General features: G+C 39.5%; 1 protein-coding gene across 1 annotated transcript in view; it reads right to left on the reverse strand.

Moving 5' to 3' along the window:
* Window positions 1–22330, reverse strand: part of EDIL3 (EGF like and discoidin domains 3) — a 1529327-nt gene that overhangs the window by 403598 nt on the left and 1103399 nt on the right. Inside the window, exon 9 of the mRNA XM_085632425.1 lies at window positions 18767–18911. Within this exon, the coding sequence (XP_085488551.1) occupies window positions 18767–18911 (145 nt within the window). The remainder of the gene's footprint in view (window positions 1–18766; window positions 18912–22330) is intronic.

The raw sequence follows: 22330 nt of genomic DNA on the forward strand, positions 1-22330 counted from the left end.
GAAATATATATATATATATATATATATATATATATATATATATATATATATATATATATATATATATATATATATATATATATATATATATATACACACACATATATATCTCCACCCATATTTAATATTGGAAATTTGAGTCATCAAGGGCCCCAAAAGATTAATTTTTTTATAGAAATCATTATATAGAATGACTGATATGTGACATCACAAAAACGTTGCTTGGTTTGTAACAGAGGTGGGGGAAAGACAACATTATGTGACTGAAGATGATATCATGTTGCCACTTGTTCCTCATTATTACCTAAGCCATGCACCATTGAAAAAAAGTAGTTTGAGGGAACGGGGCTCATGGCATAGAAGAGGGTATTCTCTTCTTAGTAGCTGTGGGACAGAGCTGAATATTCCTTCAATGGGAATGACAGTACTGTGTACAGGACATGGCTAACAGACACCACCTTTAGACTTTATATTGTATTTCTTTACTATGTCTATACAAGCACTTCCTATTAATGTACAAACATTCAAAGATAGAAAACATAATAAATACAGATCTATGCGGGTGGAGAGATTTCACAGAATGCCCCTGCTACCCAGCAGGGGTTGGGTATTGGGCTTAAAGCATTGCTAAGCCCCACCCTGCACCCTCTGAGTTCATTCCTACCAGGATTTGATAAAATGGATGAGTGCTTACAGGGCATGACCAAAGGACTCACTCAACATCCAACAGGTACGGATGGTTATTTATTGGCTGAAAGGTATGGCTAAAAGCCGTACCATGTTTCCAGACCCATTGGGAGTGGCCAAAGGACATCACCTGTAAGTTCTGGTTGACAGTGGCATGAGAATGGATGTAGAAAGTGGCCAAAGGCCATACAGTATGCTGTGAGTCCACTGCAGCAGATTCAATCCTTGTGATTAGGGCTCTGGTGACAGGTGGACTGGGTATGGGGATAGGTATAGGACATAGCCTCTAGCTCCAAGGACGGGAAGGCTGAATGTAGGGGACAGTCCAATGCTACAACCTGCACATATAACCTACTGGACTTGACAATGCCTTGTCGACTCTGGAGACAGGTGGGCTGGCCACAGATAAAGTCCTTCACCAACAGACTACTGGGCACCTCTGATGCCTGTGAATTATAGGCTCTGGGGGACTTGGATTGTGGAATGGCCAAGGGCCACACCCTGCTCCGATATCATTTTTGCTAAGACCAATGTCCTTTGCCTGTGTTCTCTGGGAATCAGGGCTGTTGACCGCTGAGTGCAAAGCATTGCTGTCATTAACATAATGATCCTGTTGTGTCTAGCATGCCTAGAGACCACTGCCTGCCCTTAAAAAATGAAACTGAAAAGTTTTATTTTTATTTTTAAGATGCAGACTGTTTTCCTTTAAGGAATACGGGTTGCATTTGAAAAACAAAACTACTTTATTTAAAATCAGTCCCAGACATGGTGGTCTGCTGACCCCAGCAGGCCACCATCCCTGGGAGTGCCAGCCATTCCCAATGGGGTAGAAAATTGCGACAGCCTCAATATTATGCATGAGGCATGCAATTTAGGACCCCATTGGGAATCGCAAACAGTGTCTGAGACACTGTTCATTTATTTTTGTGAGTCGCTAATTGTGAGTCACAACTTGATGCAATTTGCAACTCACAAATGTGAATGGTCGTACATCTGGCCCTGAATGCCATAAAATAGTTACAGTGATCCTTTTTTGGGAAGGAATGTGAATCATTGTCTTTGGAGCCATAAATTATTGTATTCAATGAGGAATCCAGGTGGGCCTTGACCTTGCGAAGGCTCAATGTGACCAGAGGTTAACTAAACCAGATGTCCTTCATGGGGAGCGTGTGATCACTGTGCGGACAGTGTGTGCAGTGTGTCCTGATTAGCTTTGTGTTCCTAACTGCACGTAGGATTTGACTTTATGATGTTTTGAGAATGCTCGTACCCCTCCAGCCATGTGTGCTTTATTGGGGCCAATCTCCCTTGACCATTGTGGTGTCGTTGCGCCTATCTGTGGGATTGATCTGTGGTTTCCTGTTCGCAGGTTTGTCTGCCAGCAATGTGCCACCCTACCTGTGACCTGTAAATCAGTGACCTCGGACCTGGGTCTCAGCGTCCGCAAAACTATGTATTAATGATTCGGGGTTGATATGGAGTTCACAAAGGGTGAATTTGTCAATAAAGATGCAATTTCGTTTTTATACCTGAATGTATCTTTACTAATATTGACATCGACTTTCTCAATATTAACAACTGACATAGTATGTGCACCTCCTGTCTGTTGAATGTATATTGGCCAGGACACAGCCCTTGGTAGATTTGATGCCTACAATATCATTTTGCTTTCTCCTGCCCATGGTGCTTGTGCCAGCAATAAAACAAGTGGAGAATTTTTAGCAGGGGTAACTATTTTCAATTCAGCGGGTAGTATAATGATGAGCCTGTATGCGGCAGCCATCGATTGTATATGTAGAGTCATGATTCTTAATACCGTTTGAAGTTGTATGTATCTAGTGTCTCTTGTAAAGATTTGGCATTGGCAGCGAATACATTTTAGGGATATTTTTTAGGGATATTTTCACCTGCCTCGAGCAGGCAGAAATCCCCAATCGGCCAGCTGATCAGGAAGATCATGCAGGATAGAGTACTCCAAAAGCTGCGTTATATGATCTACCCGTTGTGCTGCAGAGGCCATGTGGTGCTGGTCTGTGGTCCTGCCCACGGCCACAGCAACGAGTTCACCAGTTGCACATCAGCTGCAACTGCACCTTGCATTATCCAGAGCAGAGATTGTGGACCGGGGAGTACAAGACCAGATAATTGCTGACCCAATAATTGCCATCATATTTCATTAATTGTGAGTAGTGGAAATCCACCCGGAGCCATTTCGTAATCTAGGCATAAGTCATGTGATATTTGATGCTGCCTGGATATGGCTTTTACTTAGAATTGACAGTATGTTCCTGCAATAGTCTCTCAAAAATTTGCAAACCTTAGACTTGCATGTGAAACGTGAGAGCCTCAAAATATTCTACATTGGCTATGGTCACTAATGATAATATCCCTACAAAAGAGAGAGAAAAGAAGCAGAAAAGGACATGCAATTGCAAGAAAAGAGGACAGCAAGAAAGTCATTGTGGTCATGAAATAAAAGACAAATCAAAGTGAGATTCTGGATATTTCCATTCTGGATCAGAAGTGGAAGATAAGGCTAAGGTTTGGGAACACATTTCATTTAACCAAAGAGATAAAAGTATCTCAAAGTATATAAAATATATTGTGTATGCTGTTAGACCTGACACCCTTGGTGGTAGAACCTCAAACCTTTTGACTTCATCCCTCCTGTTTAACTGAATTTATTTTTGTTGGCTTGTGACTGTGCACTTTAGAGCTGCTAACCAGTGCTAAAGTGCTTGTGCTCTCTTCCTAACCACGATAACGTGGTAAAATTGGCTTAAACCTAATTTGAACCCTTATATTACTTGTTAGTCCCTATTAAAAGGTACTCCATGTATCCAAGTCCTGTAAATTAAATGCTACTAGTGGGCTTTCAGCACTCATTGTAACACTCAGTAGCATTTTAAAACATGTCTTAGGCCTGCCACTGCAGCCTGTAGCGCAGTTATAACTGCCATTTCAATCTTGTAAAATAAACCTTTTGCCAGGCATAAACCAACCTTTTTAATACTTATAAATACTTATAAGTCATCACTGAGGTAGTCCCTAAAAGCTTCTAGCGCAGGGTGCAGGGCATTTAAAAACATAGGGCATAAGTTTTACATGTCTAAAGTTTTTTTTCACTGTTGTAAGGCCTGTCTCTTACAAAGGCACTAACTTGCCTTATTACATTTAATACCTGCTAACTTCAGATTGGGAGCAAATAGGAAAGTGGTGTTTACACCTAAATTAATTGTAAAATAATGTCCCCTTTAAAGCAAAGTCATATTCTAAGTTATAATTCTAAAAATGCCACTTTGAGAAAGTTAGCAGTTTTGTGCCCAAATCAACTGTACCTCTCTACCAGTAACATGGGTTACATGATTCTGCTGTTGTGCATTATGTATTGTGTATTACTACCAGACAAAGGAAGCCTAGGTGTGGGCAGGATGAGCCATCCTGACAGGATGACTGGGTAAGTGCTACACCTAGCTCAACGTACACTTCAAACTGCTTTGCCTACAGCACACACAAAGAAACCTAACACCAGGCCTGTCCTGCCTTTTGCCACCCTAGACAGTTTGGAGACAGGACAAATGGAAGAACTGGCCAGAACCAGTTTTAGGGTTAGGTCAGGGAATTCAATGACACAAGGCCAGCACCAGTTATATAAAGAGGCCCTCCATAACCACTCATCAGATCACTCCTGGACCTGTGGAAAATTCAAAAGGACTGCCCTGCTGCCCTGTTGTTAGAAGGACTGTCTTGCTGCCCTGCTGTCTTATGGGGGAAGTCTGGACCTGCTCCCTTGAACCCAGGGCCACCAGAGTGACACCCAGGGCTAGCTGGCTAGCCTTCTTTTTCATCTACAGGGTCACAACCAGCTTCCAGAGGCCTCTGTGCAACTTCCCAGCTGACCAGCACCAATTGAACCAGCCTGGGCTCTGCTTCTGGCATCTGCTGGAAGTGAACCCTGAGCCTCAAGAAATGCCGCTCAGGTCATGGACCCTTTGTTGGGATCAGAGTGTACTCCTCCTGAAGAAAAGGTGAAAAGTCAGAGGTTTAGGCTCCTCATGACCGAGAACGAACCCATTCATGCCGAGACTGCCTCACACAACGACCGCCAATGCAAAGTTCCAGCGAGACCTGCTCTTCGCGCTGACAGCGACCGTCTGCGATGACTGGCAATGTGAGATCTGCACTTCATGCCAGCAGCAACCGTCCATGATGATCCACCTCTAAAAAGTTCCAGCGATGACTGTCTGTGATGATCAATCTTCTCTTGGTGCTGAAAGCCTTCTCCTCACAGCCTCCTCCAAGGCTTCAGCTGGACTAACCTGGACCCTGTATCCAAACCACTCTCTGTTGGGTTTTGCCTAAACGTGAGACTTCCCTCGGTCTAGCGTGACCTGAAAACCGTGAGTGGGGTTTTCTGCTTCTTGGTTCTATTTTCAATAAAAACATTAAAAATCAATATCTCCGTTCTACTGATTGGATTTTGTTAGTTTTGGTGTCATTTAAAAAAAAAAATTAGTCACTATTTTTCTAGATTGGGTTGGGATTTTTCTTTGGTTGTGTTTTCACTTTATTGCTGTTTGTGTGCTGCATAAATACTTTACACTTTTCCTCTAAGTTATGCCTGACTGCTTTTATGTCAGGCTACTAAAGGGTTAAGCACAGGTTAATTTAGTGACTTATTGTGGCTCACCATGACAAGGATTGTCAACTAATTTCCCACTTTCTTACTTAAGCTTGTTATTGAAAGTGTCATGTACAATCAATTGTTGGCTGGACAGGCATAATTTATTAGTGGTTTGAACTATGTTGCACTGTACATAGAGTTACCTCATGCACACTCTTAAATTGAATGCGAATATAAGTCCTTATAAGCTGGAAGGACTCACTCGTATAAGCACTTTGCGTTTGATGTATGCCTCAAAAATGTTCAAAAACCGATCTTCATGAATTCTCATTGGTTTATTTAATTTCTTAATCCAATTTCATATATACTTTAATTGAGAATGAGTCATTCAAAATCATAAATGTTGCTTAATATTTCATGGCAACTCATATCTTAAATCGAATTCACAGGGTTACGATAAATAATCCCCGATGCATTTTGGGTCCAGCCCTTCTTCAGGGGATCTCCCTGTAAAAAAATCAAAAAGACTACTTGATCCATGTACCTAGATGCAAACGCAAATATTATAAGTGATAGTGTCTATCACATGCGATCGTGTATTAAGTGGTAAATTGAGTATTTATCATCGAAATGATGATATTGTGTAAGGGCCAGATATACAACCCTTTTTTGCAGCTGCAAAAAAGGGTAATAGCATGTCCAAAAGCTATTTTGCGAGTCACTGACTTCTTTCCGAATAGCGAGTCAACATGCTATGTACTAGTGTTTTGCGACCGCATTTGCGGACGCAAAACACTCGCAGTTTACCCCCTACTTCAAGTAGGTGGTAGACCACTTGCAAAGGACGCCTTCCCCTTTGAGAGTATGTTGGAAAATATGTTTTTAGCGCAGGCAATGGTCCCAGAGACCACTGCCTGCCCTTAAAAAAATGAAACTGAAAAGTAAATTTTTCTTTTTTAAATGCATCCCATTTTCCTTTAAGGGAAATGGGCTGCATTTAAGAAATAAAAAGCTGCTTTATTAAAAAGCAATCACAGACATGGTGGTCTGCTGAGTCCAGCAGGCCACCATCCCTGGGAGGGCTGGCATTCCCAATGGGCTCGCAAATTGCAAGAGGCTCGTGAATATTAATGAGCCGCGCAATTTGCGACCCCTTTGGGAATCGCAAAACAGTGTAATTACACTGTTGTACATTTCATTTAGCGCCTCCCAATTTGGACTCGCAATGAGTGGCAAATTGCGAGGCCCTAAATGAAAGGGTCATACATCTGGCAGTAAGTCTCTTCCTCAAGGCCTGACAAGCACTTATATTTTAGGCAATCCTTTCATGGTCAGCCAGAGCAGGTCCATGCTACTGTCCAAGTGGGAGAGTCCGACGTCTCGGTTTTTGTAGTAAAAGGATATGTAGCCAAAACCTTTGCGGTGACACCCAGAAGATTTCCTGAGTTCCAAAAGGAAATTATCTTCAGGTGAAAGGAAGTCTGGAAGTTGTTGCTTACCCTTACCACCAGTGCTTAATTTGTGCCGGTGCTTTCCGGTGCTCAGCACCGGCACATATTTCCCAGGGCCGGGGCTGTTGAATCAATTTTCCCTCCCACTAATGCATTTTAGTGCTGGTATCACTGCACTAAAATGAATTAGTCACACATTCATATCTACAAATTGAATGCGAATGAAGCACTGCGGCCTGCCTGCACATAATTAAAAAAGAAAAGGGCTGCTGCTGCGCTCTTCATTTACCTGCCTCGGAGCTCACAGTAGATGGCCTCAGGCATTTGAACTGTCTTTTTACACGTTGTTTTCGAATTGGCACCAGATATAAAAAAACACAAATCTTTCTTGAGGGCCGACCCCAGCCTCTGGGACAAGTGGTTCCGGTGCATTCAGTACTGGGTGCATTCTTTCCTTGAGGGCAAGGTGCAGACCGAATCTGCGCTGCACGGCCCGGGCCCAGCTCACATGGATTCGGGGATGGTTTTCATGTTTTACAAACAGAGCGCACATTTGTGTTGAATGTCCAGGCGGCAGTCTCAGGCTGGATTTACAATTTTCTTAACTACTGCTGCCCCTGACCGGACATGTGGTGCTGTTTGCGATCCATTTTTATTAGAATGGGCATTGCCTCCTCATGCACTCTTTTCTGGCCTGCTGCTGCAGCAAGCAGCCCCTGGAAATCATGGTTTGCCAGCCCTTCAGGCCTCTGTTGTGGCCTGGCACAGGACGATGCAAGATGTCTTGCTCTTGCCACCAGGAATTGCTGCTGCAGGCAGAGTAATTACAGTAAGGAGCAGCCATGACCTTGACATGTGCTGCCCTGAGTGCCCTTCTGCTTTTGGAGGTTTGCTGGCGGCTATGCCAGTCACAGTAAGAACTTGCGCCGAGTGCCTAAAGATCGAGTCACGGCTCTGAAGACAGGTTGAGAGCCACCCCATGCCTTCTCAAAGCAACTCATCTCTATAGCTGCATATTAGATGCAAAGTAGTACAGTGCTATCTACAAAGAAGAGAGCCAGCATCATCTCTTTCACTGCGGCAGCCTGCACTCTATGACCGGTAACTGACTCCTGCCTCCAGTACATCATCATGGTAGTCAGAGCAGCTGTCTGCAGTGAGGGACTCCACAGTCTACAGCTACATCGACCACCCGAGGCAGCAGATATTATTTAACCACCAATGTCAGTGACTCCTCTTGGTAAGTCAAAGATAACGTGGTGATTAATGTTCCTGCTGGAGAAGGATTCGAGTTTTGTGTAGTGCAAAATTTAACTCACCAGTAGTACAGAGGGTTAACATGCCTGCTGGAAAGAATGTGTATTTTGCCTGTCACCGAACTGTATTTCATGTGGATAGTTCAGTGGGTTACTGCTTTGTAACATAGATCCGTTGGTTGCTTATAATTAATAAATGGCAATCCTATTCCACGCAGTGGCATAAAAACTGTCATTAGTTAGTGTGGGTAAACATGCATTCTTATTAGTAAAGGCAACCCCAATTACTGTGGTACATTTAAACCCTGAGTTTGTGCTTTCCAGACCACTAATAAAATATAATGCCTTCCTAACTATAGATGATGTGATCCTACACCTTTTAATCCTCATTGTTTTTATTTTTTTTACATTTCGCAGGATGATTAATGGTATCAGTACAATGTGTCTGTGGTATAGAGTGCTCTGGCACGCTGCACTTGTATGTGCAGCTCTATAAAAACAAATGAAATGTTTGTGATAGAGGAACTGAACTATGGAGAGAAAAGGGGCACTAATGGAGAGTAGTAGTAAGGAATCCGTGGAGAAGGAGGTTGAAGGGGGGCATCAAAAAAATGTGTTGCACTGGGCACCACCTGTGCTAATGCCAGCTCTTAAAGAGTGAGTCAGTGATGGCTGTCACTGTGCTGTTCGACTTTGTTAGTTTTGTCTAGTTGGGAAAGTGTACTACTCGGTGAGTCATGGGAGGTAGTAGGTGGAGCCGGGTGGGGAGGTGGGAGAGAGAGTGGGTGTAGTCTCCTAAAAAATTTGGGAGCACCTGCACTTCATATTTTACAAATTAAGCACTGCTTACCACTGAAGACTGTGCATACTAGTAAGGGTGGCAAGAGTCAGACAAATTTTGCCTATAATCTCTTAAATCTGCACGTGATATTGCAGAATTGTTACACACACAAATAATTGTTTTTTGATCATGTAAAACAATGTATTATGGCTTATTCTTTCATGAATCACATGAACAATAACTATCATCATTATCATGGACATCTCAGCACCTATGAATTAAATAAGTGTGAAAGCCAGATACTTCCGAAACGTTGTGCATCACAAAGCCCTACCCTATTAGTATAATTTCTTAACTGGATTAGATTCAACTGGATTACAGTTTGACATTAAACTTCCGCATAATATCTACAGTCATTGAATGTCCACCGAATATCTGTATGACAGTAGGTCTTAACTCAGAGTTGGGATAATCAGCATATCTTCCCGACAACTGGCCAGTGTGCTTGCCTCACCAAAAATAATAGAGGGGCTTATGTACAAGCCCCTATCGCCACCACAACATCACCTATATTGAAGCTGTGGTGGCGATAGGGGCTGTGCCTTATGTACAGTAGTAAGAGTGCTTTCAAATTGCAAATCAAATTTCGTTTTCTGCCTAGAATCACACCATGAGTCTGTGCGCACACAGGAATTGTTGTCAGAGATTCAATTCGTGTTACTCTGGTTCTTTCAGAATTGCATTCGTAGGAAAGGGGCAGCTTGTTTTAATGAACTGTGATGGCTAGCATTGAGCCCACATTAATATGTCACAAATGAGAGGGCAATGCAAACACATTTGACATCAACATGGTAGATTTTCCTTACACTCCTGCAATGGGTCATGTAGTTTGTACATGTTCAGAAGTCAAATTAACCCTTACCACACATGTAGTGTTACATACATGTCTCCAATGTTTATGCAGTTGCGCAAGGATCAATGCAGATCTCTTTTGCACTTGACAGTAGACAGTCTCCAGAAGCACACTCTTAGCAGAGAGCAAGCTGTTTCTCATGTACAGTCAAGCTTACTATTCAGCGCTGTGTGGTGTTTCAGATAGCAGTGAGTAACGCTAATACATTGAACCTCACCAAGGCTCATTTCCTTTGCTAGAGTGTAGTACGTCATTCAGGTTGCACATGTTCATGGTCTCAAAAAGCAGTTTGGCCATGTGCTCTTTTCTGTTTCTGAAAAATATAATGAAAATGTGTCAGACTGTTAGAGTAATTATCACTTGCTCTACCACAGTAGTGTGCTTTCAAATTGCAAATCAAATTTTGTTTTCTGCCTAGAATCACACCATGAGTCTGTGCGCACACAGGAATTGTTGTCAGAGATCAAATTCGTGGTACTCTGGTTCTTTTAGAATTGCATTCGTAGGAAAGGGAAAGCTATAATTCGTGTTGGTTTTATTGTGTTTTTCACTTGTAGGAAAGGGGGAGATAGTATTATAAGATTTGAAAAGCACAAAAAAAATATAGTAATAAATTTAAATTACATAAAGGTATTTGAGTTTCTTTCAGGTGTTGCTGAACAACAGTGAAATAAGTTAAAGATGCCTATAAAATCAAGGAAGAGAAAAGAACAGAAAAAACATTTATATTTGAAGACAACTGGAGGACCCAAATTAGTTGAAGATCCTCATGTTGGAAGAAAGAAAAATTCTTCTGGTAAGCAAACCAAGGATTTTTTAAAAAATATCTTCAAAAAAAGAACAAAGTTGAAAAATGTCCGCACTGCAAATAGAGTTTCAAGTAGAAAAGAACAGGACAAAAGTGAGAAATTAGAAAATGCTAATGTACAATTAGAAGCAATAAAGATTGACTTAAAAAGAAAAACAGCATTTAAAGACATTCGTAGAAAAATGTTTCAGAGAAGAGTGATGTCCAATTTGCTAAAGGATGTGAAAAAATATAAGAAGAAAGCTAAATTTTATAAGCAAAAAAAAGATATTGAATCAATTGTAGCTAAGGCTTTAGATTTAAAAAGAAAACTATTCATTTTAATTTTGAACAGGATCCGTACATTAGATAAAATGGTCAATGTAATGAAGTCACACAGCAAAACGAAAAGAGTAGTGAAAAGAAATAACTTTTGTAAAGTGTTTTTAGGAGAATGGATGCATAGTTCAAGTACTGAACCATTTTTTAATGAAGAGAGTTATCTTCAAAGTAATAGTTTGCTGCATGCAGTTGACACCAGTGGCCAAGCTTATGAAGGGAAAGATGGTTGTATAATGGAAAAGGAGAAAATGGTTCCAAGAAATGAGGAAGAAGTGATAGCTGATGAGGTTATGGGGAGACGTCCTAAAGCCCCAGTGTACACTTGGAATTGTAGTAGTATTTGTACTGTACGACAGGAATCTATTGATAAATTACGTGAATTTCTAAGAGAATATAGTAAAAAAAGTGTTAAATAGAAGATTAAGGTGCTTCAAAGACTAGATCCATGTAGAGTGAGAGAGAATACTGGTTTGCAAGGACATTCTCTGGCTTGTCTTTCTAGGAAAGTTTGCCAAAGTGTTTTTCACCATTTTAGGATGCTGACGGTTCATCATACTGAAATGAGAAAGTTTGTGAGAAGATTGTATTTTGCTAAAAGTCCAGCACTAAAGTTAAATGAGTTGAATAGGGCTCTGTTCCGTGGATCTGTATCAGATGTAGAGAAGGTTACTGATGAAATTCAGTCTTGCTACTTTGGTCCGGAACAAGAAAGTGCAGATAATGACACAGTAATTGAAGAAAATGTGGAAGACAATGTAGAACCTACTATTAGTAAAAATTTTGAAGATCAAATGACAAAATTTCCTATCATCTCTAATGAAAGACCAAATATTACTTGTATATGTTGCCGGAGAAGCCATTATAAAAAACAAACAAGGTATGTTGATCTCTATAAAAAAAGTGAAAAAGAAGACAATACTAAGTGGTTGGATTTTGCTACATATTTATTTCTGGAAAATTGTTTTGATTTGGGTGAATATCACCGTATTTGTAAATACTGTTATAACAAGTTAGAAGAAAATAAAATGCTAGCAAGAGCTGTACATAATAATTTAGAATTGGTTGAAATTCCTGCAGAACTTAGTGATTTAAATACTTATGAGTCTATACTCATTCAATGTGTCCATCCGTTCCAGACTATAGTTCGTATGGAGCCCAAAACAGGCAAATTACCTCCTTCGGATTTACAGAGAGGTTTAAAAGGAAGAGTTGTCTATTTGCCATTGGATTTGAAAAAAAATATGGAAACTATTGATGCAGATACATTGGAAACTGAACCATTAGTTATTTTAGTTAATGGAGTACCAACAAAGAACAAGAAAATTTGGCAGGAGCTGGTAGATGTACGAAAAGTACAAAGAACAACTTTATATTTGAAAAGAAATAACAAATGGTATGAAACAATTTATATGGATGAAGATGAAGAAGTTTTACTACCAGACTCAGGAATACCAGCTGGGCAAATTGAAAAAGTGGATAAGTCAAAAGAAGAAGAAATTTATGAACATTTCAGCATACATCCTCTTCATTCAAAAGAAGTTATGGCAAACACTATTGATCTGTTTCAGATGAAGAAAGCACAAGGAACTCCAGTGAGTGTATGGGAGGAGAGCTTGGAAGCTCGTTGTTTTCCCCAGCTGTTACCTACAGGAAAAGGTGGACGATATGATGAACGTCCAGTACAGATTCCTGCTTCTGAGTATCGGACTACAAGATTATATGCAGAAGATCCCAGATTTTGTCAAAGTATTCCTTATTTGTTCCATCTTTTATTTGAAAGTGACTTGTCAGCACTATCTTATGCAGTAAATCACATTTTGAAAACTGGAGTACATCTACGTAATGTGTCTGCAAGGGATTTTATGAACAAAGTGCAACAGCGAGATGATCATTTGGAATCTCAATAGATTAATCTAATGGCTTGTCAGCGTGGGACAAATGAATATTGGTACCGACGCCATGGAGAATTGAAGTGTATGTTACGGAATTTAGGAACTCCTACATGGTTTCTCACCCTAAGCTGTGCTGTGTACGCTTGGGATGATCTTCTGGATTTTCTTCGAGGCAAATTCAAATATTGAAAACATCCAATAAAAGACAGCAGGAGAATTGTGCTCATTAGATCCGGTTAATGTTTGCAGATATTTCAATCATAGATTTGAGGCTATGATGTCCTTCATCTGCAATAAAAAAAATCCACCTCTTGGAGAAGTTGTGGATTTCTTTTGGAGAAAAGAGTACCAAACAAGAGGTGCTCCTCATATTCATATGCTGTTGTGGATCAAGGATGCCCCAAAATTTGGAACAGATTCTGATGATGCAGTCTTAAGTTTCATCGAAGGATATGAAACATGTGCTATACCTAAAAGCACAGAAGAGAAACACTTAAAAGAGCAAGTTTTACGTTTCCAAAGTCATCGGTGTGGAAAATACTGTCGACGAAAGTACAAGAGTAAAGAAAAATTCTACACAAAATGTCGATTTGGATTTCCACGAACTGTTCTTTCAAAAGGAAGAGTCAATAGTTTTATGTCAGCTGTGCGACATACTATTACAAGAAAATCGACTAAGAATACCTACAACCTAAGAAGAAAAATATAAAAGAGTCAAAATATATAAATGACTACAACCCAGTCATTTTATCCATGTGGAATGCTAACATGGATATACAGTATGTAGCTGACAATTCTATTGCTGTTGCTCGGTATGTCACATCTTACATCACTAAATCTGAGAAAACAGAATTGAAAGAAATGTGGGAAGAGATTTCTCACAAGAAGACTGTCAGTAAAAAGCTATACAGTTTCAGTTTAAAGATTTTATCGCATCGAGAAAGTGGATCCTACGAATGCTCAGATAGGTTATCATCTGCAAGTCTGTACTCCAAATCCAGAAGAATAATTTGGGTAAGTTTAGGCCTTGCAGAAATGCGAAATCGGGTACTGAAATCTGTTGGAGAAATTGAATATTTGGCAGAGAACGACCCGGAAAGTACAGATATTTTGAAATCAAACATGTTGGACACATATTACCCAAAAAGAAGTCGTCATCTTGAGAACATGTGTCTCTATGAAGTGCTGCAGAACTAAATTTTTACACGGAAAGCCACAGAAGACATTAACAATGGAAAATATAAAGTCATTGGTGAGGAAGGATGTTTGGTGAAGCAAACAAAAGGAAGCTTGATTAATCACAGGAAGCTGAGTTGCGACACTCCTGACAAAAAGGAATTTTACTACTTAGCCCTTTTACAGCTGTTTAAACCATGGCGTTCAGAGGATGAAGTACTTGGAGATTTTCACAGCTATGAAGATTCCTTTAATGCATGTAAAGATACGATTGAATGCAGTACTTTCACAAATTATGTGCAAATGTTAAATGAAGAAATTGAACAGGAAGCTACAATTGCAGCTGAAGTAGCTAGAGACAGTTCTCAAGACAGCCAAAGTTCTGGAACACTCAGTCAAGATCCCCTAGGACAACCAATCGTAGAAAATGAAGCTGCAATAGCAATGACTGAAGTGGAAACAGCTATGAATCAAGCTCAGGAAGATTTAGTAGACTTACCAAATTTGGAACAGCAACTGAATGAAGAACAAAAACAAATTTATGAAGAAGTCACAAAAAAAATTGACCATGGATTACTACATGAAAAGAAAGAGTGCTCATGCGCATCATTTGAACCAATCAGGATGTATGTGAGTGGACAAGCTGGAACTGGAAAAAGTTTCTTAATTAAAGTCATCCAAAGCTACCTACAGCAAAAAACAGATTCAACTTTGTCTTGTGTTGTTACTGCTCCAACTGGGTTAGCAGCATATAACATAAAAGGAATTACCTACATCGCTTGCTAATGTTACCAGTGGAGCATGAGAACAAAATAGAATATCACAAGTTAACAGGAGAAGCATGCTTCAAAGTTTCAAGAGTGTTGAAGAAGATGCAAGTTCTCATTATTGATGAGGTAAGCATGGTATCAAACTTAATTTGTGCATTTAAGAATGCAGCAAATTCTAAAGAGAGACTATGACGTGTTATTTGGAGGAAAACATGTTATAGTTTTTGGGGATCTACTGCAGCTCACTCCAGTTAAAGGACAACCAGTGTTTAATACTGTGACACATGAAGACACAAAGAAGTCATTAGGAAGTATTGGTAATGCGAATATTTGGTCAGTCTTTGAGTACAAAGAACTCACTACCAATATGAGGCAAGCAAACGATGAAGATTATGCAAGTATTCTGAAAGATATCAGAATTGGACTACTCACAGAAGTTGGCAGAGAAGCATTACAGAGTCGGTTGCTACATAATTTATTACCAAATGAAGAAATAGTTGCAGAGAAAATATACCAGAACATTTGCTGAAAAAAATACTGTAATCTGCTTAATGCCAACACTACGTGAATGCTCGATATTCAATGAGGAACTTTTGAAATTAGAAAAGGAAGAGATTAAGAAAATCGAAGCAGTGGACAAAATTCAGCATGAAGGAATTACTATTACATTAACAGGCAAACTGAAAAATAAATTGGATTCTCTAGAGAAGAATATTTCGAAAACAGCTGGATTAGAAAAAAATCTATATGTTTGTATGAACTGTCGAGTATTTTTAAGAAGAAATTTGGATGTAGAAAAAGGTTTAGTGAATGGAGCTATGGGTAAAGTTGTGGGTTTTGTGAAATACCAAAAAAAAGATGGAATTGAATTTTAAAAAATAAAATTTGATCAGATTGAAGAGGTTAAAGACATTTGTCGTTGTTCAGTTCGTTTCTTGCTTGTGAAAGACTTATATGTAGGTAGGAAGCAGTTTCCATTTTCTCTAGCATATGCTGTAACTATTCACAAATCTCAAGGATTAACTGTAGATAGTGCTTTTGTAAACATTGGTTTAACTGTGTTCAAAGAAGGTATGGCATATGTTGCTTTGTCATGAGTGAAAACATTATTTGGTCTATTCATGATAGACTTTGATGACTCAAAAGTTAGTGCTGATGCAAACTGTGTAAAGGAATATAATATATTAAGAAGAAGCTATGCTCCTCATTTAGGTCAGTATCCTGTGTTTGAAAAACGTGTTGTTTGTCGGAAAAGGAGAATTGAGAACATCTGTAATGAGAATGTACAGAAGAGAAAACAAAAGGAGAGTGATGTGACTGAAAGCATAAAGAAAAAGGACAGTGTTGAAGAGGTTGTTGGTTGTCATTTTGAAAATAGCTCTGGTGTCAACTGCTACGCTAATGTAGTGCTGAATGTTGTATTTTATCTTGAAAGTTTGCAAGAGCAGATAATACTAAATCATGAAAAAAGATTCTGTTCTCTGCTGAGTTTTCTTTTTGAGAAGCTGAGTAATGATAAAACTAAAATAGAAAGTGCTTCTGATGTTAGAAAACGTTTAGATGTATGTTCAGGAAGTACACAGTTTACTCAAAATGACCAGCAAGATGCACAGGAATTCTTGATGTATATTCTTATGGTACTGGAAGAAGAAGGGGTAGAAATTGAAAATATGTTTGGTCTGTCTTATAAATGGGAACATAGTTGTGAAAACTGTTTCAACACATGCAGCTCTAATGTTGATTCTGAAAGGTTCATATATTTAACATTACCAGAGAGTCAATCAGTCACTTTTAGTAAATTAGTTAAAGATGCCAATCACAGCATGGAATGTTCTAAATGTAAATCAGACATGTTTTCAACGTTATTTTTAAAGAAATATGGACAGTATGTAATTTTAATGATGCAACGTTGTAGAGCTGATGGAACAAAATTGGACACTTCTATAAAGAAGTTTGTAGGAAAACAATTATCAATATCAGGAAAAACTTTTGTTGCAGTTGCAATAATTTTCCATGATGGACCTACGATAACTTCTGGTCATTACACAGTTTATCTTAAATGTGAAAAAGGCTGGACACTCTGTAATGATTCTCAATTGATTTTCAAGCAACGTTTGCCTGCAGAATTACCAAATTCCTATTTATTTTTTCTAAAACCAAAATTTTAGATACAAATTGCAACATCTGAACAAATCATTTTTTGCGATTTTATTAGATTACCATTGGATATTTCATCAAAAAAAAAATGTAAAATTACCATTTGGCCTCATTGAAAGGTAAAAATCTCTCTTGTGGACTTCTTTGACAGATATTATTTGGGTGTATGAGCTTAAGCAACAAGGTTTACAGACGTTATTTATTACAAATAGTTATTGTTGCTAGATGATATTTTTATTATATATATTATGTTTCTATCAAGGTATGTTTTACTGAGAAGAGATACAGGGCTTTTTTTAAACAATCTTTCAGATTGTTAATTTTTTTCCCCGCTGTTAAGTGATGAATGCAATTGGTTTCACAATTTGCAGTGAAATTCAATATATTCTGAAAACAGCAAAAAAAGGGCAAAACATGTCTTTGTTAAATATGAAAATATGTGTAATATATTGTAAAATGTATTGTTAAATATTATTACTTTACCATACGCGCACGGTAAAAGTACGCATGCGCATACGTAAGACGCGCGCACGCGCGCATGCGCATTAGAGGGCACGCACGTGCGGCGGTTCCGCGTAACGTGCGCGCGCGCGTGCGCGTAGGGAGCAAGCGCTTACGCGTCGCACGCGAATTACGGACGTGTACGTAAAACGTACCGTGCGCGCACGGAAAACAATCCTAAAAAAAAAAAAGGATTGTAGAAGATAGTAACTATGTTATTCAACTATATCTAACCATTTTTTTAATAAAGGTGAACCTTTCTATATTGCAGGATACAGTAAATCAATGATTATATACATAGGTAGCATATTGTTTTAAAAAAAAAATCAAAAGAAAAAAGAAAAAGAAAAAAAAGGATTTAAAAAACCTTACAAATTCACTTAAAAAACCATAGGTTTCACACACGTTATAGTTAGGAATTAGCATTTTAAAAACCTTGCGAATTCACTGAAAAAACCATAGATTTCACACACGTTATAGTTAGGAATTAGCATTTAAAAAACCCTGCAAATTCACTGAAAAAACCATAGGTTTCACACATGTTATAGTTAGCTGGACATTTCACTCGTACAAAACCATTGAAATTCCCCCGTTATAGTGATGTCATTTGAGATGTCATCAGTGATGTCATGAGTGATGTCACTGACCATGTCATGAGTGATGTAATATGTGACGTCATCAGCAGTGGATTGCGGGCGCGCGAGTTATAGTTAGCTGAACTAACTATAACGGGGGAATTTCAATGGTTTTGTACGAGTGAAATGTCCAGCTAACTATAACATGTGTGAAACCTATGGTTTTTTCAGTGAATATATATATATATATATATATATATATATATATATATATATATATATATATATATATATATATATATATATATAGATATATAGATATATATAATGTGTTATTTCGAGCAACTGTATTAATAAATGCACTTTCACAAAATTATTAGTACAGTATTAGCACATTACTACGGTCAAGTTCAAATTTACAACCACAGTAAAGCTAAGAAGACATGAAAAAACACTGTTACCTACATCCCAGATTGCAATGACTTGACAGAAGGAAAAAACCTATACAATAGTGATGATGGTCTTTTCAATGTGATTTTTCCTTACAGCACACATGTAATACCTTGCATTCTGATACTTTTTTTGAACAAATACACATCGAAAAAAATGCCAAGGCCTAAATCATATAAGCAAATGTCCGTAGCCTAAAATGCAATTTCTTACCATTGTAGCGTGAGGCGGGAGTCTCATGACCCATAGAGGCTTCGGCTCTTAAGAGTCATAGCCCTTTCCCACCCTCTGAATGGTAGTAAATGCCATACTACACTCTGCACATCTGTATATATACTAAAGTAATATGTACATATGGTCTTTTCAGTCCATTCCAAATGAATATCATAAAGTTAGAGGCTGACCTGACAATTCGCATCCCAGTAGCTCCATCCTTAAGGTGCAATGTCTTCTGCACACCTGTGGAAACAGCCGTACGTACTGCGCTTCTATTGGAGGTGTGAACGAATTTACGTAGGGAGTGTTGTTGTCCACATTTCCACGGAACACCTATAAAGAGAGCACAGGCTATCACTATTTGTTGCCTTGAATTTTCATATAAAGAGTTACAGCATGTCTCCATCTTCACTGATGGCTAAATATCCTGCCTCATGTACCGCCAATAAAATAAAAACTAAACAACATAATTTAATGCAGAGTAAAAAGACTTATAAGAGAGTATTGCTAATTAGATATGGGGATTTTTTCAAAAGGTGAATATATATATATAGTCCCAAATCATTCCCATTGCGCAAATGGAAGTTTTTGCGCACGAGAATAGATAGTAAAAAAAGCTTTTAACTTCACATGCATTGCAGAAAATGATCAACGAACAATGTATTAATTCATTGTCACATAGATGTATTACGCATGTGGCAGCATTTAAAAAATGTGAAATGTTGTATGCCTTAGCGCATGACTTGTGAATATCAGTGTGTGAATGCTCATTACGTTTTATAATTTAAATCAAAGCAGAGTTTGTAAAGAAATAAATTGCTTTCTTGTCAGGCAAAAATGGAAAAAGAATGCAAACAGACCATGAAAGATTTGGTGATATAAGAAATAAAAATGACGTGTATACGAGAGCGCTAAAATTACTCTGTGCACATTACTGCATGTTTATAAACAGTCAGGCCCATGGTGCAAAGAAAATGGGGTAATATTATTATTGTTTTAAGTGTAATGCAAGTTCAGCATGCACTGAGATGTGCCCTGAAACCTAGCAGAGCACAAAGCGCAAATGAGTGAGGGATGTTCATTCCCGCCTGGGCATCAATTCATAAAATATTGCTTGCGTGTCACCTTAATAATGCAAATTGTTATTACACCATGAATATTATTTATAAGCCGCAGTTCATCCCCTCTTTTGTAAGGTTCGAAAGAGATTACAATGATATTACCGCACAATTTCGATTACTGTTCAAGGAAGCAGAGCGACCACAGCACAAGCAGCAGGCGATTCCCATCGAAAAGCCTGACTCGCCCATAGCATTCATTTCATAAAAGGTTACTTTAGGAGAATGGCGCCCCCTCACGGAACGGTAACAACCCACGCTGCTGCAGGTTAGAGGCCCATCCACCTCCCAGGTTTCAGTCGCGCTGCTTTTCTTTTTCAGGTTCCTGACAGTAAACATTTAGGTTTTGGGACTTATTGTAATGATTTGAATGGCCGATAGGAGGCAGCATTTCAAGTATAGTCCTCTACATTCTAAGCACATCGCCTAGAGCAGGGGTCTTCAAACTGTGGGGTGCGACCCCCCAGGGGGGCCGTGGAGCGATGCAAAGGGGGTCGTGCCTTCCCAGTCACACTTCTTCCCAGGCCCAAGGGCTTCAGCCCCCCTTCTTCCTCCGTCCTGTGTCTCAGCCCGGGCTTCTGCAGTGCAACTCGAGCTGCTGTGGGCTGGGGGCAGTGTCTGGAGTCTTATCTCAGGCAATTTTTTCACAGGTCTTTAAACACCATTTGCATTTTTACATGCCTTTGTAAACTAGTTACAGAGGCTTAGTTTTTTTCTTGGTTCCAGTACCCCCTGGGTCCCCACTGGGCCTATTCCTTGCATTTGTATTTTACATTTACTGCTGTAGTGTAAGAATGCATTTAATGAAAAGGAATATAGTAGGATTGCTAAAAGAAAAATGCCATGCCATGTTTTGTTTAAAGAGCCTGTAAAGATCTCCTCTTGACACTAAATAGACTTATAAATAAAAAAGTATGTATGCATTCGTAATGTGACTTTTCTTCTCTTTGTTCTCTTTATCAGTATCATTGAGGCAGCCCTAGAACACAATTAAAAGTGCTTTCTATTTATATTTACTGTTCGAAGTATGCACAGATAAGTGCTGAAAATACAGCTTTAGGTGACTGCTTATTTTTGTACCGACTGAGCCATCAAAATAATCTGCTGGCAACCCTAACCATAGGACTGTAAGTTTGTTGCAGGATCAGCACATTATTTATTTCCTTCACCTTCCATCCCCGATTAATGCCGCAATAGTTTAACTTAGATCTTAAACTCTACGCCGCCTTCAATAACATGCTGAGTTACTTCATGGGTCTGGGAATGCACCCTGCATTCAGACAACTCATTCCTCATTCTCGCCCTCCACTTTCACGTTCACCCTGCACTCACAGTGATCACAATGCAATCACACTGATCACCATGCACTCACACCATTCACCCGCTCACCCTGCACTCACAGTGATCACTCTGCACTCACAATGCACTTGCGCTGTTTGCCCTATACCTCACCCTGCAGTCACACAAGTACACTACTCATCCTGCACTCATGTGACACTTCACTCACTTGTTCCCCTCACTGCTCAATATGCAACTCACTCAAACAAGCCCATCAGTAATCATACATTCATTCATCCCATTCTAAACTTGTATCCGCACGTAAATTCATACGCCACCTCACTCACCCGGCAGTCACTCCTCTTGCCCTACTCTCACACTGTTGCATCACTCACCGTGCACTCACATGGGCACTCTTGTCACCCACACAGTGCAGAGGGTTAATGTGCCTGCTATAAAGAATATGTACCATGCAGATCACAGAAATGAGTGTGAGTACACTATGAGTAGCGCTATAAAAAAATTAAATGTTTGTCAGAAAGGTGCTATAGAGAGATGAGGTGCATTGTTGGTGAGTGCAGGTTTAGAAATTTTTATCAGGAGGGGGTCCTTAAGCCTCAAAATGTTGACAGGGGGGTCTCGGCATCCAAAAGTTTGAAGACCTCTGGCCTAGAGTGAGAACCTCAGACAGAGGAGAGAATTTAATTCTCTCTCTGAACTAGAGCCTGGGGAATTAAAAAGCGGAAAGAGAGACACAAGACAATGCGTATGTCATACCCTAGTTGAGGAGATGGGAACCATTTTCCGTCTGCATGGCTGTTAAGAAGATGTCAGCTCGCAGCACTCCATTGCAGCTCAACATTAGGACAGTGATGAAAGTTCTGCGACTGCAGGAAAATTACCTCTGTCAGTCAGTAGAGCCCTCCTAGATGGTAACGATGGAACCAAATGGGTGAAATCTGTGTGGGTTCCTTCTGCAGTCTCAGCATGTGGCTACCAACAAGGTGGGGGAGAAGCGAGGGTGGCCATGTTCAGAAAAAGTGGGGGTAGGGGCACAAAAATGTCATTAAGGACCACTCTGAATAGGACAAGGAACAGACTGATAGAGGGTCACACGGAGCTCTGGAATGAAAATGGTATACGCTGCCGCATGAGTGAGGGAGACGCCTTAGCCGGTAATTTTTACCTGGAACTTTGTACTCTTGGCCACAACAAAGGGAAGGTGGGAGGCAATCCAGGACACTAGTGCTATGCAGGGAAGAAGTGGAAAGATGTTGTCAAAGAATGAGACTGCATTGGGATGGCTAGGACCTGTGATCTAGTTGCAGCCCAAGTTGAATGAAGTCAACAGTAGAG

The sequence above is a fragment of the Triturus cristatus genome, chromosome 2_1 (genome assembly GCF_964204655.1).
Source record: "Triturus cristatus chromosome 2_1, aTriCri1.1, whole genome shotgun sequence".
Classification (NCBI taxonomy): Eukaryota; Metazoa; Chordata; class Amphibia; order Caudata; family Salamandridae; genus Triturus; species Triturus cristatus.